Genomic DNA, 15,292 nt, shown 5'->3' on the forward strand with positions numbered 1-15,292 from the left:
AGATTGAAGCCAGTGGCATTTTTGCCTGAATGAGCTATTCAGGATCAGGTCCAGTGAGTGACCCTCACTTTCCATCCACTTGGACAGGCCCTTCTGCTCATCCTGGGGTAAAGCTGTGAACCATTTCACTACAAAGGTGTTGGCAGGAAGTTGGCAAACATTGCTTTTATCTGCCCCTTCCCAGGTGAACATGATGACACTTGCAGAGCACATCATTGAAGCAACGCCTGACAGGATCAAGCAGGAGAATTTTGTGCCAATGGAGTCACCGCTGGTGGAGAGGACAGACAGTGCTGCCATTAACACTACGATGAGCTGGCTGGCCAGTTACCTCGCTGACGTCGATCATATACCAAGTGCTGCACAGATAAGGTCAGCAACACTAACCACAAGGCAGGTTTGGACGTGTCCCGATTTCACGACAGATTTGCTGGTCTGATATTTTGTGTGTGTGTGCGCGCTTTGACCTTTTGGTTTTGCTTTTTAATTGGGTTTAATGCAGGTAATTCTAGGACAGACACTTGGTCTCACACATACAAACATCAAGCAATATAAGCAACTGCCTTCATGCTTTCCTTTGTTAGGTACAACTGTAAACTGACGGAAAAGTGCAAACCCCTGCAATAAAACAGACCCTTTCAGACCAACAGATTCTTGTTTGAGACCACGAGGAAAGTTCAGCTGGTTAAACAACAGAATCTGTTTGGCTCTACATCTGTAATTATTGGGGTTATTCTGTACCCCGACTGCTAGGATACCAATGGCGTGCCTGGCAAACTATGTCTCAGAGGCAACCGGTGTAGGTGCTCCAGCAGGTAGGCCTTGTAGGGGCTAGATATGGTGGGCCCCAGTAACAACTTAGGCACATGGCTAAGGGAGTGTTTTTACTGGGGCTGGCAGGAAAGGGGAAAGGTTGCAAATTCACTAGGTACAGAGGTTTAAACAGCTATACAGTAGAACCTCAGAGTTATGAATACCAGACTTACAAACTGACCAGTCAAGCACACACCTCATTTGGAACCATAAGTACATAATCAGGCAGCAGCAGAGACAAAAAAAAGCAAATATAGTACAGTGCTGTGTTAAACGTAAACTATTAAAAAATAAATGGAAAGCAGCATTTTTCTTCGGCATAGTAAAGTTTCAAAGCTGTGTTAAGTCAATGTTCAGTTGTAAACTTTTGAAAGAACCACCATAATGTTTTGTTCAGAGTTACGAATATTTTAGAATTACAAACTCGTAACTCTGAGGTTCTACTGTAGTTCAAAGTGAGCAATAATGGTTCCTGTTTTGACCATGGGGTAGTCCAACTGAGAGTCAGGGGCTTGTCAGTCCTAGTGCCTGGGATGTCCTTTCCAGTCTAGTCTCTGTTCAAGTAAATAAGCACTTGTGGATTTCCAACATAGGCTCAATTAGTCTCTCTCATTAGGACTCCTCTGCACTGGCACCCTGCCCAGCTGCTGCTGCTGTTCCCCCAAAATCACACACAGACCTGCACCCAGCTGTGTTGTCCAGAAGTCACAGCCTGTTCCATGTGCGGCTCTATCCACAGTTCCTGGAGGAAAATTCAGAATGTGAAAGATGAGGAAAAGGGACCCCAGGGTCCTAGAGGTTCTGGAGTAGGAAGTGAACAGATAGAAGGGAATGACTGGAATGCCCGTTTTTATGGTACTGAGTATGGGAAGGCTCTTGGATGACATCCCAGAGGATGTTAGGAAGAGTTCCTTTTAACTTCATGTTATACTGCAAAGCTCACCTCCCCTCACTAGGGCTGGTAGGAAAGGGGAAAGAAAGCATTTCCCCAAAGTATGGATCAGAAGATAAACCCCAGCACTGGTCACAAAGGCAGAAGCCAAGTGCCAAAGCAAAAGTAGGATGGAGGGTTTTAGTGTCTTATCTGTAATCCATGGCAAGTGCCTAGTGACAAGTGTTTTAAAAATGCTGATGGATTCACCCACAGAATCCTCCAGATCTGACCCAGCCACGATTGTCAGGTTATGACGATTAGAAATATTAATCCCACACGCTGATTTTGCAGATAACTTCTGCAGAGTCTGTTCTAAATAGTAACTTCTGTCTTAATTTCACATGCTGAAGATTAACTCAACTGCTGCAGATGTCACGAGAATTTTTGTGTCTTGTTAGAGGTCTATGGAAAGACTTCTGAGGTTCTGAAGTTGGATCGCAGTGCAGAGTGTAACTAGGCCATGAAGCTTGGGGCCTCCAGCAGCACGGAGAAATGGCAGACAAGGCAGCCCTAATGAAACTCATTTCACAGCACTATCGTCAGAAACTCAGGATCATTCAAAAAGATTAAAATGGATTTTAGTCTGTTGTTAAATCCTAATCTGAATGTAACAGTCCCTATCTGAACAGCAAAGAAATTAACTTCCACTTATTTTAGAGATGCCCAGTTCCCAGGAGACCACAGGGCTATTTAAAGTGATAGAAGCTCAGCCACCTCTGAGAGCTTCTGCCTCTGAATTCATCAGCCTCTGCATTTGTATCTTTGACTGATCCACAAATATTTCTGAGATTAAAAACTAGAAATCAAGTTACTGGAACAAACTGAGCTCTTTAATTTTTCCCAGATGCGCACTCTGTGTTTGGGCACGGTTATATCTGCATGGCAGAGCTGTAACTAGACATTTTATCATCCAGGGCATGCAAGCATATTTGTACCCCCTGCCAGGATTACTTTGGCATGTCTCTGCCCCATTTCTCTGCCCCCCACAGCTTTGCACCCTGGGCAACTGCCCCACTTGCTTGCTCTGGTTATGGCCCAGTTGCATGGAAAGGGCCGAAGCAGTTGTGCTGTTCACATGGTGAGTTCATGGCAAACAAATATCAGAATTCAAGATAGAACTGAGACATTGAATTCCCAGAATGCTGTGCATTAGATGATGGGTGGAGAAAACCTTTCCAGCTTTGGTACCAAATCTAAACTTAGGAGAAAAAGTAAATTGGCCCAGGCTAGACGCTTGCTCTGCTCAGGGTGGAAAGATCAGCTCCTTTTTAAGTGTTTCAGGAGAGACAAATTTGTTGTTTGTTTTGAAAAATCCTTTCACACAAACCTTTTTATAATGACAAAATAAAGATTAGAAAGAACAGAGAAATTACACTGTAATATATGTGGAGCATTCAGTTCACTGTGGGAGAAATCAGTGGAGTTACACCAGAGATTAATTTGGCTCTGCGCCTTTTAAAGATGGAGGTGAAACCATCATACACATGAGTCTTGTAAAAGGTGGGGGAGGCAAAAATATCTCAGATCATGAAACAGAATCCCAAAGCCAGTGTTCAACCTGCAAATTCCACTGCAGCCAGGTGCATATTCAGCATGTCACAGGACATGGACCTCATGGGGCTTTGGGTTGTGCAGCATCATTTGAAGAGGTAACTTTGCCCTTTTATTACATAAAAATGTAGTAAGCTACCAGTCATGCCAGTCCTGCTTCTCTGTGACATAGTGTTCTTTTTGTGCCTCTTATTTCAGAAGTCTATATAGTGAACCCCTGACCCCTTCTTCAAACACCAGCTTGAGCCCAGTAGGCTCACCAATCAGTGAAATAGCTTTTGAGAAACCCAGCCTTCCTTCAGCAGCAGATTGGTCAGAATTTCTGAGTGCATCCACCAGCGAAAGGGTAGAGAATGAGTTTGCACAGTTAACTCTGTCTGATCATGAGCAAAGAGAACTCTATGAAGCTGCCAAACTTGTCCAGACTGTGTTCAGGAAATACAAGGTAAGTAGCAGGAGCATCCCACTTCTTTGCCATGGGCGTGTGGAAGTAGAATCCATTAGAAAATCGAATGTAGACTATATATTTCTTAGATAAAATAATTCTCCCAGTGTGTCTTGTGTAACCCTGCTAATTCTTACCTTGGGACTCACATGCTGCTGAAATTTGTCTAACAAGCTAGCATAAAAAGGGAGATGAGTCCAGATTTTAGCATGTGCAGTGCTTCCTCTGAAACAGTATGGCAATCCACAAAGCATAGCAGGAAAGTACACATCGAAGTCTTTGTTCAGATGCCTGTTTTCATCCTCTTCTGCAAACTGTCAAACCCATTGTTTGTAGATTGGGGAGGGTGTTTTGTCATCTTCATAATTACTAATAGAAACCCCTTCTTTAGAGACTGCTGGCTAGAACTGAAAAAGAGGATGCTGTGATGGTAAGTGGGAACCGGGGGTTATACTCAGGCTGCAGAGAGCCATTACCTCTCATTCTCTCTCCCGTTTGTTCAGTGCGATTTATGCTGACTCATAACTTCTTCACATTTCGTTACAGGGCCGTCCTCTCCGAGAACAGCAGGAAGTGGCTGCTGCTGTCATTCAGCGTTGTTACAGAAAATACAAACAGGTAAGTGAAGAATTGAGTTTCTGTGAGATAATGTGCACCTGTGAATACTGGCAGCAGATTCTACATATATTGGGAACTGGCCCAAAGAGAGAACCTCCAAAGTGTGCTTTTCAGTATGCAGTGATAAATATGCAGATTGTGTTATGATTAAGCTCAAAAGGAGAGAAAAATCACATTGTAAGTCTAATCTCACAAGATGTTTCCTTGAGAACATTTTAATTTCTCAAAAAGAAAAGGCGTACTTGTGGCACCTTAAAGACTAACAAATTTATTAGCGCATAAGCTCTAAAGTGCCACAAGTACTCCTTTTCTTTTTGCGAATACAGACTAATACGGCTGCTACTCTGAAACCTGTCATTTTAACTTCTGTATTTTCCCTGGTTTGTTATCAAATAGTCTTGCAGTTTATCTCTTAACGCACTAGTGATGAGCTGGTCTGAAACTAGAGCAACTGTGTGTCTATAGCTGCACATTTGGACCGAGGAACAAGCTGTACTTCATATTTACATGTATATTAATATATTATTATTTATCAAAGTGATTACATTGTACTTCTGACTAGTTGCTTTCCAAATTTCATTGTGAAATTTAAGATGGTTTTGTGCTTAAGACGAGTTGGACTGTGGGGGGAGAAGGGGGAAAACACGACATGTCAAATTTTAAAATATGAAAAATCCAGTTTTTCACTTGATATAATTTGTCCCAGGACTGAAACCTTTCAGCACACTTTTGTCTGGAGCCAAGTTTTAGGCTGAGGTCTCAGACCCAGAAATAAGATTTTTTTTTTTTTTTAAATGGGAACAATGAGGAGCCTATTAGCACCAGTTCAAACACACTTCTCCCCCCAACTCAGACAGATTGACATCTAGGATGACAATATTGAAGAGAGGCCATTACATAACTTTTAATTAGAAATGTTTATTTGGGAAACCGTAGAGTGACATTCTGGAGTGATGCGTCGTATAATCCTAGTGTGAATTCCCTTTCAAATATTGCTCCAGAAGGTTGGTCTTGGGCCCTGGAGCCATTTCTTTTGGGTGTTTGGTTTTTGTTTCTCAGTCCTTTATTTGCAGATCTAACATTAACCTTGTATTTTCTGTTTTTCCCCTAAGCTTACTTGGATAGCCTTGAAGGTAATGAATCAACAAACACTGCCTTGGAAACTGTTCCCTTTGAGTTACAAATTTCACATTCAGTACAAACCAGGAAAACCTGGTATTCAGTGAAATGATTTGATAATGCCCAGCAGTGAATGTATCTGTCAGCTAGACTGGTCTGCGACAAACACAAATCCCTATTGTAAGACAGAGATGGGCTGTGTTACCAGAAACACAACGCATGTTAATATAGAAGCACAATTAATATTTCTAAATACACTTACCGAGCAGTGAAGGGCTGAGATGAGGGAACTGCGTCAGTGCTTCCTCTTAATGAAGAAAAATTTTGCTCTATAGCTGTTCTTAGCATTATCTTTATGAGCAACAAGAACCTTTACTGTCCGCAGTGCTCTGGGTCATTAAATTGCTCCCAGTGCTGCTGAGATCTATTAGGTTCCGTTATTTGCCTCCATGGTCACGGACAACATGAGGGAATATTGCTCTGAACGTCCACACAGACTGTGATATCAATGCTCTGTCTGTATCCATGAGTATTTTTAATTTTCATCTTTAAAAACCTGTGCACTGAATTCCCAATTACAGTGCAACTTGTGTGTTACTGCTAATTCAGTCAGTGTCCTGTTAGAATTGTCCTGTGACAATATGCTGTGACTGTAACAGCCTGTCTCCTACCTGTGCAGCACCCTGACCATGGCAGTGATCGGTATCAGTTCGGCATTTTTCAATGCTGTCAGGGTACCTAAGACATAAGAGTGCATGTTGTTCTTCCGGAGGACACTTAATGTAATATGAAGATGGGTGTGTCCTCTTAGAGCTGTTCTTCCACCCCCAGCTTCCTCCCTCACCAAAGACTTCATATTGGGCCAAAGCACTATTTTGTCAAGGAAGGTGAACGTGGCTGTCATCATGTGCCTAGATTGGCTGGAGACACTTACTTGATTGAAGCTAATTACTGTTTCCCTTGTTCTCCCAGCTCCCACCAGCCTGAAATAGCTAATTTAAAACCAAACCTTGGTTCATCTAATTATTGTAAGAGTTTATTTAAACCCCCGCCCCGCCCCGAAAATAAAAAAATGACAATAAAATGTACCAGCAACCAACAACTGCTTCAGTTCCAAAGAGTTAAATTTGGTAAATGTTGGTGTTACTCCATAATGATATGATAGGTTTGTTTATTTGTTTTTAAGAAGAGGGAACTCTCTGAAGTATGATATATAACTGTCAGATTTAGAGACGTGGCTGCTGCCCATGTGTCACATCTCTCCTGTAATTAGATGAGCAGTGAGTCAAAGTCTGGCAAACTGTCTGGGGATATTTAACACTTTATGACATATTCTTCACAAGAAGACCAGCACACAGTAGAAGTCTGCTCTACACATCAGTTCAGAGTGCTAAATGTGGCCTTCACATATCAGTCCAGCTCTGCATTTACCACTTAGAAAGTAAATCGTGTGCAATTTTAAATACTCCTGAATGCAGATGACTTCCATGTACCAGGGAGGGCTGTCTTACATTGGTTATTTTGAAGGGAGAAAATTTAAAAGAGATTCTTGCTTTTAGAGAGTTGCTTCCTCTCCTCTTTACTGACTGCTCTGCAGAAGGCTAAGTAATATGTGTCTTTTATTATGCAAGGTAAACCTTATTATAGAAATCTGCTCAACAGAATGCAATAGCTGAGAGCAGTGTACAACTCCCATTTTCAATTAATAGACCCAGGCCATTGATATTGGGCTGTGTTCAGTGCAGGGAGCTAATCCATGAGGTTCTGAATGAGGAGCATTCTGCCCATGTTTAGCAATCTTTCACACAGGAACTAGCCAGAAATAGAGCGCATGACTTGTTCAGGCATGTCTCAGAAGGTAGAAGGACCCTAATGGAAAGCACCTCTTCATTGGTTAAGTTTTACAGATGGAAGGGTAGAGGCATAAAAGATTGCTGGTCTGGAAATAACCCAGTACTGGAGGGGGATTTTTAGTGTATGTGAGCAGTAGTGCAAATTTGCAAATCCAGTGCATGGTGATTATAACTTTATAAAACACAGAAAAATCACTCTCATTTATAATGATTAAAGGGGTACCCTCCAATAGTTTAGGCCCAACATTAGGCTTGGTTTAATACAAATGATTCTTAGTAGTATCAGAAATTACGTCATTCAAAATATTGTTTTCATTTGGATGTAAACAGTATGAGCAACCCAAATATTGTCTTCATTGCCTGACCAGCATGAACTACAAATGGCATGAACATTGAAAAGCAAAATACTTTTTAAATGATCTGTTTAATACTTCTCAGTTATAAAATCTCACTTTTAGAGACAAAATGTTTTTTTTCAACATACTTACTTTGTGCATTTATCAGCACTTTGTGTATAGTATGTTACGTTGTTTTTTCATTAGTCTGCTAGCTAGACATAGTCCCCTCTTGTTTGTGCAAGTCTTGACACAGCAACAGCTGTATGTGTAGAAGAACCAGAGACCTTTATCTCATAGCATTTGGCATCTTGTAATGGTGAATGTTGCTGTACCTGTTAAAATACCAGTTCCTCTGCAGTTGGCTTACTTTTGTACTAGAATGTATGTGCACTAGAAATATAAGTACTTACGACTGTAGACTGGACACAAGATCAGAACACATGTGCATGACTCAAAAGTTAAAACATCTGTGCCATGTCTACATTAGTACTTACACCATTGTTACCAATTAGAAATATAGATTAAAAAAACCCCGCAGCACAACTGCACCATTGCTGGCAGAGGTTGTACTATAGGTACTAATTTTTCTAGTTTAGACTAGACCCTAGCATCAACCCTACAACTGCACCCGTTTGTCACAGGGCCATATTTCAGACAGTTTCCAGTCAGTGAGGAGATACTAAGTTTGGTCTCTATTCATAGCAACAAGAACAGAGAGTATCCTCCCCCATCACATTGCAGTGGGGCGAGAGTCTTGGAAGCCTGCTTCCTGCTGGAATGCCTTAGCCTCTCTTTGTCTCCCTTGCAGTATGCACTTTATAAAAAGATGACACAAGCTGCCATCCTTATCCAGAGCAAATTCAGAAGCTATTATGAACAGAAAAAATTCCAGCAGAGCCGACGAGCCGCAGTGCTGATCCAGCAGTACTATCGCAGCTACAAAGAATGTGGGAAGAGAAGACAAAAAAATCGAGCAGCTGCCATTGTACAACAGAAACTTAGGTGGGTCTGTGGTAAAGGGCTGAAAATTTACTCTTGAAAGAAAGAGAGGAGGAGAGCTAAGTTAGCATGTAGAGGAAAGCAAGCTCTCAGGCAAACTGAGCTGTCGTGCAAGAACTGAAGTGCAGGAACAGCCTGGATATTCCTGTCATAGCTATTCCTGTTGATGCAGTTTGTGAATCATGGACGCTGGCATTACAAGTGAAAAGCCCAAAGCAAAAAATAAATAAAACTGAATGATGCTGCTTTTGAAATGAGAGCAGCATCCTGATTTCTGAATGGAGATCTCCATGGCAGCATGTGTGCTAGTTCTGCTGGCTTTGAGGTTCCCCCATAAGTCTGGGTTAGAAAGAACAGTTCACTCAGTGTATTCTCTCATCTTGGATTGTGAATGGCCTCATACAGAAAGCAAATTAATAAGCATCTTAGGGACTCAAGACAGCATCACCAGCAATGCATAAAAATCAGTTTTAAAATTAAAGAGATGATCTACACACCAAAGGAGCATTTAAGGGACAGTAAAAAAAGGGACAGGTCATAAGAATCTTACTCTCCAACTACACAAATGAGATGAGGCAGAGGAAAATGTAATAGAGGTAGCGTGTGAGGTTCTTAAGGGCTTATCCTGTTTGTATATTGGTATCTAACGCAGCCCTGGATTGTGCCACATTTTACAGGAGAGCCAGGTGAGAAATGCACAGTCCACATAGAATGATTATTCTCCCATTTAGTACTCTTTTTCCTCAATACTGCCCATGCCCTGATGTTCCTTTGTTTGTGTTTAGAAGCAGTCTGCTCACCAAGAAGCAGGATCAAGCTGCTCGCAAGATCATGCGGTTTTTACGACGCTGCCGCCACAGGTATGACATCACTTTTATATGGATTTTCCTTACCTATCAGTCCTAGGCCATCCCCAGAGCATTGCGGTGGGTGCAGTATAAGAACCTAAATAGAATAGAATCACTGCAAATCACTCGCAACATCAAGTAACGAAGCCCAGCTGCTTACAAAAAACACTAGGAAAAAAATCTCTAGATTGGGACTGTCACTAAGACATTTAGCTGCATTGCAGATATGGTAAAAGAAGCTAAGGCTGTGATGAGTAGAAGAAGAACAAAGAAACTCTTAGTTATACTCCTTACTTTACTGAAGTTGGCTTTAGTGCAGTTGGGTTTGGGGGTCCCTGGAGGAGAGTTCAGCTGAATGATTTTTTTTTTTTTTCGCTACATAGATTATATCCTAACTGCTTCACAGACTTTTCATTGCACCTTAGCCTCGTAGTGCAGCATGTCACAGCATCCACTATACCTTGGAAGCATCTCTACTTAAGACACAGATATACATTTAGTGGAGTCACAATGGATGACTCTGTTTATAATCTAGATAAGTTGAGCCCCACAGCCCTCTAGGAGGGGAGAGACTCAACAGCAAACAAGTCAGTGCAAATGTCAGCCATGCCACGTGTCTAAATAAACTTTAAATTGGAGAATAAATACACAAGGCAAGAAGGGTCTCCTAACAGTACCAGGAACTCAGGACAACACTGATTCAATTGTTTGCCTGCACCATGTGGCAGCTGGAGCTCCCATAACAGTGCTGTACTGTGTTCAGGTGACTTGCTTTCATTACTTAATGAAAGGATCTTGTTTGTGATTAACTTGTCAGCCATAACATTGTCTTGACTAGTAGAAATGAATTCAGCTCTTTCTGCATATGTCTTCTCCATAATAACCACACATTTATCTCATCTAGTAAGACAAGGTAAAATACTTGGAAGCTAGTCAAACCAAAGTATGTTTAGTTTAGGCCAATGCTGGTTCAGCAAACTAAGCTCTGAAACGGAGGGAAGCACATGGTGTTACTAGTATTTTGGTACAAGGTTTAGAAATAGTCATCTTTGTATGAGGTCAGAGATACAGACTGGGATGAGGCTGGCGCAGCCCTAGCAGTGGGCAGACAACTTGCCCTGCAGGTTCACATGGCAAGCAGCAGATGCAGCCCAAGAGAGGGACTACTCTAGGTTTCTAAACTAGCGCCAAGTGCTCTTGACATTGACACAGCATTTTGTCAGAGTATGGCTGGCTTGTCCCTCACTACAACAGGGCAGGCAGAGGTGAACTCAAAGGTTCATCTGATCATTCTCCATACAGGTCTACCCCCCCATAGAACAGGTACAGAACTCAGAAACGGTAGATCCCCTCAGATCTCTTAGAAGGCAGGGCAGTCCACATTGAAGTACTGTGCCCCCTTCCTTATGGCCAGTGGAGCAGAGCTGCCAGGGACTCTTGTATGTGGCTAACTTTGACACCCCCATAAACATACTTGCACATACAAAAAAGGTCCCATAAAATTAGCCATAGTGCAGAATCTCCCACCAGTGAGCCAAATACTTGGACTACACCACCATTCCCAGGCTTTTCAATAGGCCAGTCTCTTCCTTGGCCTATCTAATGTGCAATTTTGGCAGCTTCTCTTGTCCTTGACCCTTCTCCTTCTGTCAGCCTCTTATTTGCTCGTTTCCTTAAAGTAGGGCTCTGCACGTTCATATGTACCTCAAGCCCATGAAGGAGTAGACCTTTCCTATGTCTCTGGTTCAATTCCTTGCAATACCTGGTCAGGTGGGGTCACTATAGCTGTGTAGAGACAGAGGGAATTAGGTCTTGGTTGCTTTTAAACGGGGGAAAAAAGCAAGGAGGGGAGGGAAATTGACTGTGACCCAGAGAATAAATCTCTTCCTGCCTTAGGCACTTTGGCTGTAGCTCACTGCTCTGTACTCATGTACCATCTTGAGAGAAATTCCTTCTCTGAGCTCAGAGGGTAATGCACTGCTTTGCAAGAGATCAGGGTTGTTTTGGAATTAATCCCTAATTCTTGGCTGGAATTAAACAAAAAGAAATTCTTGACTCTCATTTCCAAGGAAGAGCTTATCATATTTCCCAAATTACCATGCTTTCCCTTCTAAACTGAAAATATGCCCACATCCTTTGTGTGCTATGTACGTGTTTCTACTGCAGAATGTGCATGTGCTTTACTTGGGCAATTGCAAAGGTTTAACACTGATATTTCCTTATTACTAATCTTATCATTTACAAAAGAGTTTTACCTTGAGGCATCCTGGCATTGGAGAAAATTACAAACAAAAGTTTCAAAATCTCATTACTTAGTGAAGCAGCATAAGGATTCCGCATAAAAACCGTGGTCTGAAAAGGTCACACAAAGAATGGCACAGTGGGGATGTTGGGTATTTTTTGTGTTGAATTTGGGAATGTATCCAGATTTTTTAGTAAAATTATTAGAGTAAATTGGATTTTATTCCCTTAGAAATGTAAAAGTGAGCACACCAATAGGAGAAGGCTCCTAGCTCCAGTGACAATCGCAGGGGATGAGCTAGTACATTCTGAAGTCTAGACTTCACTTACTGCTCTGGATGTTCTGGGTGGTGGGGTGGGAAATGTGACTAGCGGCGTCTCCGGCTCTCTAAAATGACATGATGGAGCTACTTCTTTCGCCTCTGAAAATTCGCATCAGCACGCAACATACTGTGATGACTGATGCACTATGAATACCATAGAGAGAAAGGAAAGAGTGATAGAAAGGAACAGAGAGAGAGCTTAGCAGCATAAGGAAAGTGAGACTTATTAGAAATAGACCTATCAGCTAATGGAGGGGAGGGAAAAACAGCAGAAGAAAGAAAGCAAGCCAGACTTTGGCACAGAGCCATCAAACTAAGTGTAAAGCCAGTGAATCCTTCAGCTGCAGAAGTTTTTAAACGTGTAACTTGTGAGTGAACATTTGCTAATTCTGCATTTTTAAAATTTGCTTTAACCTAGTTCTGTTGGCCACATCTAGATATTGGAACTGGATCCTGGAAATAATTCTTGCTAAGAGATTATTCAGTTCCCTTTATGCAAGATTCAGTTAAGCGCTTTTCTTGGGCTTTCTCCTGGTAACCATCTGACTGATATTTTGTCTAAATCTGTTTAAGTAAATTATGAAAAGTTCCTTTCTGTCCAGATCCAAAAAACAGCTCTAAGGTACCTCTCGTGGTTTGTTAGATCTACTCATTGGCTCAGATCTTCAATGGGGCAAAGCTGATTTATACCAGCTGAGGATCTGACCCAGTGTGTTAAAGGAGTGTCATGAATTTTCACTTACTGCAGTTCAGATGCCATTGGGTCAGTTAATGAGAGAGACTTACAGTTGGTTTGGTTACCCTGGTAACTGATACGTGAACATTGCATAGGATAGAGAGAAATGTGAATTTCAATTAAGTGTGCATTGCTGGATGAAGGCAGGATTTCTGGAGCTGGGGCTCATCTCTGCTAAGATATATGCATATGAATATGGGCAGACATCCTGTAGACAAAAATACCCCCATTAACAAATTCTGTACACTCATCTGCGACAGTAACTCTTAAGATAGGAGATGCAGAGATTACTATAGCTCTTGGGAAAATATCTATTTGTCCATCTGTTACATATCCTCAGGTATGTGAAGAAAAACATTTATGCTACCATATCATGGTATCAGCATATCTTACCTTGAAAGTGTTTATTACAGAGCATGAGACAGAACAGGTCTTTCAAGAGATGCACAGCTGAATAGTTCTGAATGTGGATAATGCCCAGGCCTGGTAGCCAGTGACTGACTCTTAGTTTTAAGTGTAAAGGTTGCAGTAGTACCTTTTGCTTGTTGACCTGGCCTCCAGCACAGTGTCCCTGTGTGAGATCAGAATTAAAGGCTTGCATATTTAATGATTCACCAACTATCCTCAGCTAGTCAATTGTTCGTAAATAATATTGATTTAGAGCTACAGGGAAAGGTGGAACCAATGTCAGTTCTAACTGGGCTTGATTTAGCTGAATCGACACCCACTTGCAATCCACACAGTCAGCTTTCAGTAAACTAACATTCTATTTCCTTTCTTTTCCTTCAGTTTATATTTAAAATTTTATCTTCTGTTAGGTAGCTCTGTAGTATTGCTAGGCTGTGATTATTATCTGGATTATAGTCCTGTTTTAGTCAGTGAAATTAGGACTGAGATAGAAGACAGCCTATCATGCAAGGGAAGATAGGTTGGGGCTGGAAATGCCACCAGAATAACTAACTGTCTTCATTTTACTTTGTATTGCACTTTACTGTCCTAAAATGTTCTGAACCCTGATCTGCTGCTGCCTGGCGAAGAGAGGGAACCACACAGGCAGCATCTGGGGAGTGGGCCCTTCTCTCTCCAGGCAAATAGAAATACTTTGTCTTCCCTCCATTGAAGTGAAACTGTTGTAAGGTTTCTTTGATGCCATGTGTATGCTAATAGCTCTTTGGTATTGTTTTGCTATCTGAAGCCCTCTGGTGGACCATAGGCTGTACAAAAGGGTGAGTTAGCTGCCTGCTAGCCAGTTTCTCTCTCTATTCCATTTTAAATATTTTGCTTTCTGCTTGCTTGCATGGGGCTGCAGCCTAGATATGCCAGTAAGTTTCACATCCATTAATTATATGAAACAAAATACTGTATAAACTAACCCTATTGCAATTACTAACACTGCTGCTTTTCACAACAGGATAGAACTCTGCAGTAGATGTTACAAATGCATGAATAAGTGAAAAAAAGGACTTTTATATCCATCACTGGGCATGCTTAGAAAGTGGTATTGGTGGGAACTTTACAGTATCCAGATTTTTTTGGTTAACAGATTTTTAAACTTGAATGGGTCTGCACTGGCACATGCTAAATGGGTAATGACTTCCTTCATAATTAAAATGTTGCAGCATTAATATTAGATTTTAGCATAATCTCAGTGAGCTCCTAAATTGTTTTAGCCTACACTAGATGGGTTTCCTTTTGTATTTTCTGACTGAGCTGTAGGGACAAAAAGGAGCTCTCCTCGCTATTTCCTAAAATGGTTAAGCTTTAGTTTTCCTTTTCCTAGGAAGCAGTATTAGGTAAGTTACACACCTGGCTGCCCTGCCAGAGCCAGCTCGCAGGATTTTTCCTTTCTCAGCTGATATTTAAAATGAGAAAGAAGTGAAAATAGAAGGGAAAAGCTGGTGGTGTTACAATTATCTGAATAAGAGAGCTGCAGTTGTACAAGTCCCCTACGCAGGGACAGAAATTTTCATCAACCCAGCAATACAACAAACTGGGTGCTGTCCATGAAAGGGCAAAAATGAGGCCGAGATTTGTTACCACAGTGGAAGAGCGACAGTCATTATGTTCCTGTAATGCAGAGGGGTCTGCTTTCAAACAACGTGTGTGTAAAAGCACCCAGCAAGAAAGCTCAGTTTTCGTGTTTGACAATGCAGAGGACAAAGGCTATTTTTCTTAGGCAAAAAGCTGCAGCACTCATATTTTGTAAATGTCTAGTGGGGAGGTTAATTAGACAGTTGCACACACGCATTTTATAAACTAAATATCACTGTAAATTGCTCTCTACCAGTTGCAAGTTTAATTTTTGTGAATTAACCCTAACTTCTGCCCGCTATTACTGAGTCTGGTGTGGCCCTGTCTCTTATTGGCTTACTTATTGATCCTAACAAAAAAACAATACAGTTATTGCAATTTTTGCAGAATTCTGAGACTTCTGGCACCAATTCTTCTTGCAAATGTCTTTTCATTCACATTTA

At 41.5% G+C, this 15,292-nt stretch overlaps 1 protein-coding gene across 5 annotated transcripts in view; it reads left to right on the top strand.

Annotated features, from left to right (window-relative positions):
• Positions 1–15,292, top strand: part of CAMTA1 (calmodulin binding transcription activator 1) — a 913,014-nt gene that overhangs the window by 877,278 nt on the left and 20,444 nt on the right. For 3 of the 5 annotated variants that reach the window (XM_043531565.1, XM_043531568.1, XM_043531567.1), the window contains 5 exons: positions 185–372; positions 3,497–3,743; positions 4,290–4,361; positions 8,480–8,673; positions 9,456–9,530. In XM_043531565.1, the coding sequence (XP_043387500.1) occupies positions 185–372; positions 3,497–3,743; positions 4,290–4,361; positions 8,480–8,673; positions 9,456–9,530 (776 nt within the window). Of the gene's footprint in view, positions 1–184; positions 394–3,496; positions 3,744–4,289; positions 4,362–5,473; positions 5,495–8,479; positions 8,674–9,455; positions 9,531–14,013; positions 14,045–15,292 lie in introns of all 5 variants that reach the window. The other 2 variants (XM_043531564.1, XM_043531566.1) reach the window with 2 other exon arrangements.

The sequence above is a fragment of the Chelonia mydas genome, chromosome 18 (genome assembly GCF_015237465.2).
Source record: "Chelonia mydas isolate rCheMyd1 chromosome 18, rCheMyd1.pri.v2, whole genome shotgun sequence".
Classification (NCBI taxonomy): domain Eukaryota; kingdom Metazoa; phylum Chordata; order Testudines; family Cheloniidae; genus Chelonia; species Chelonia mydas.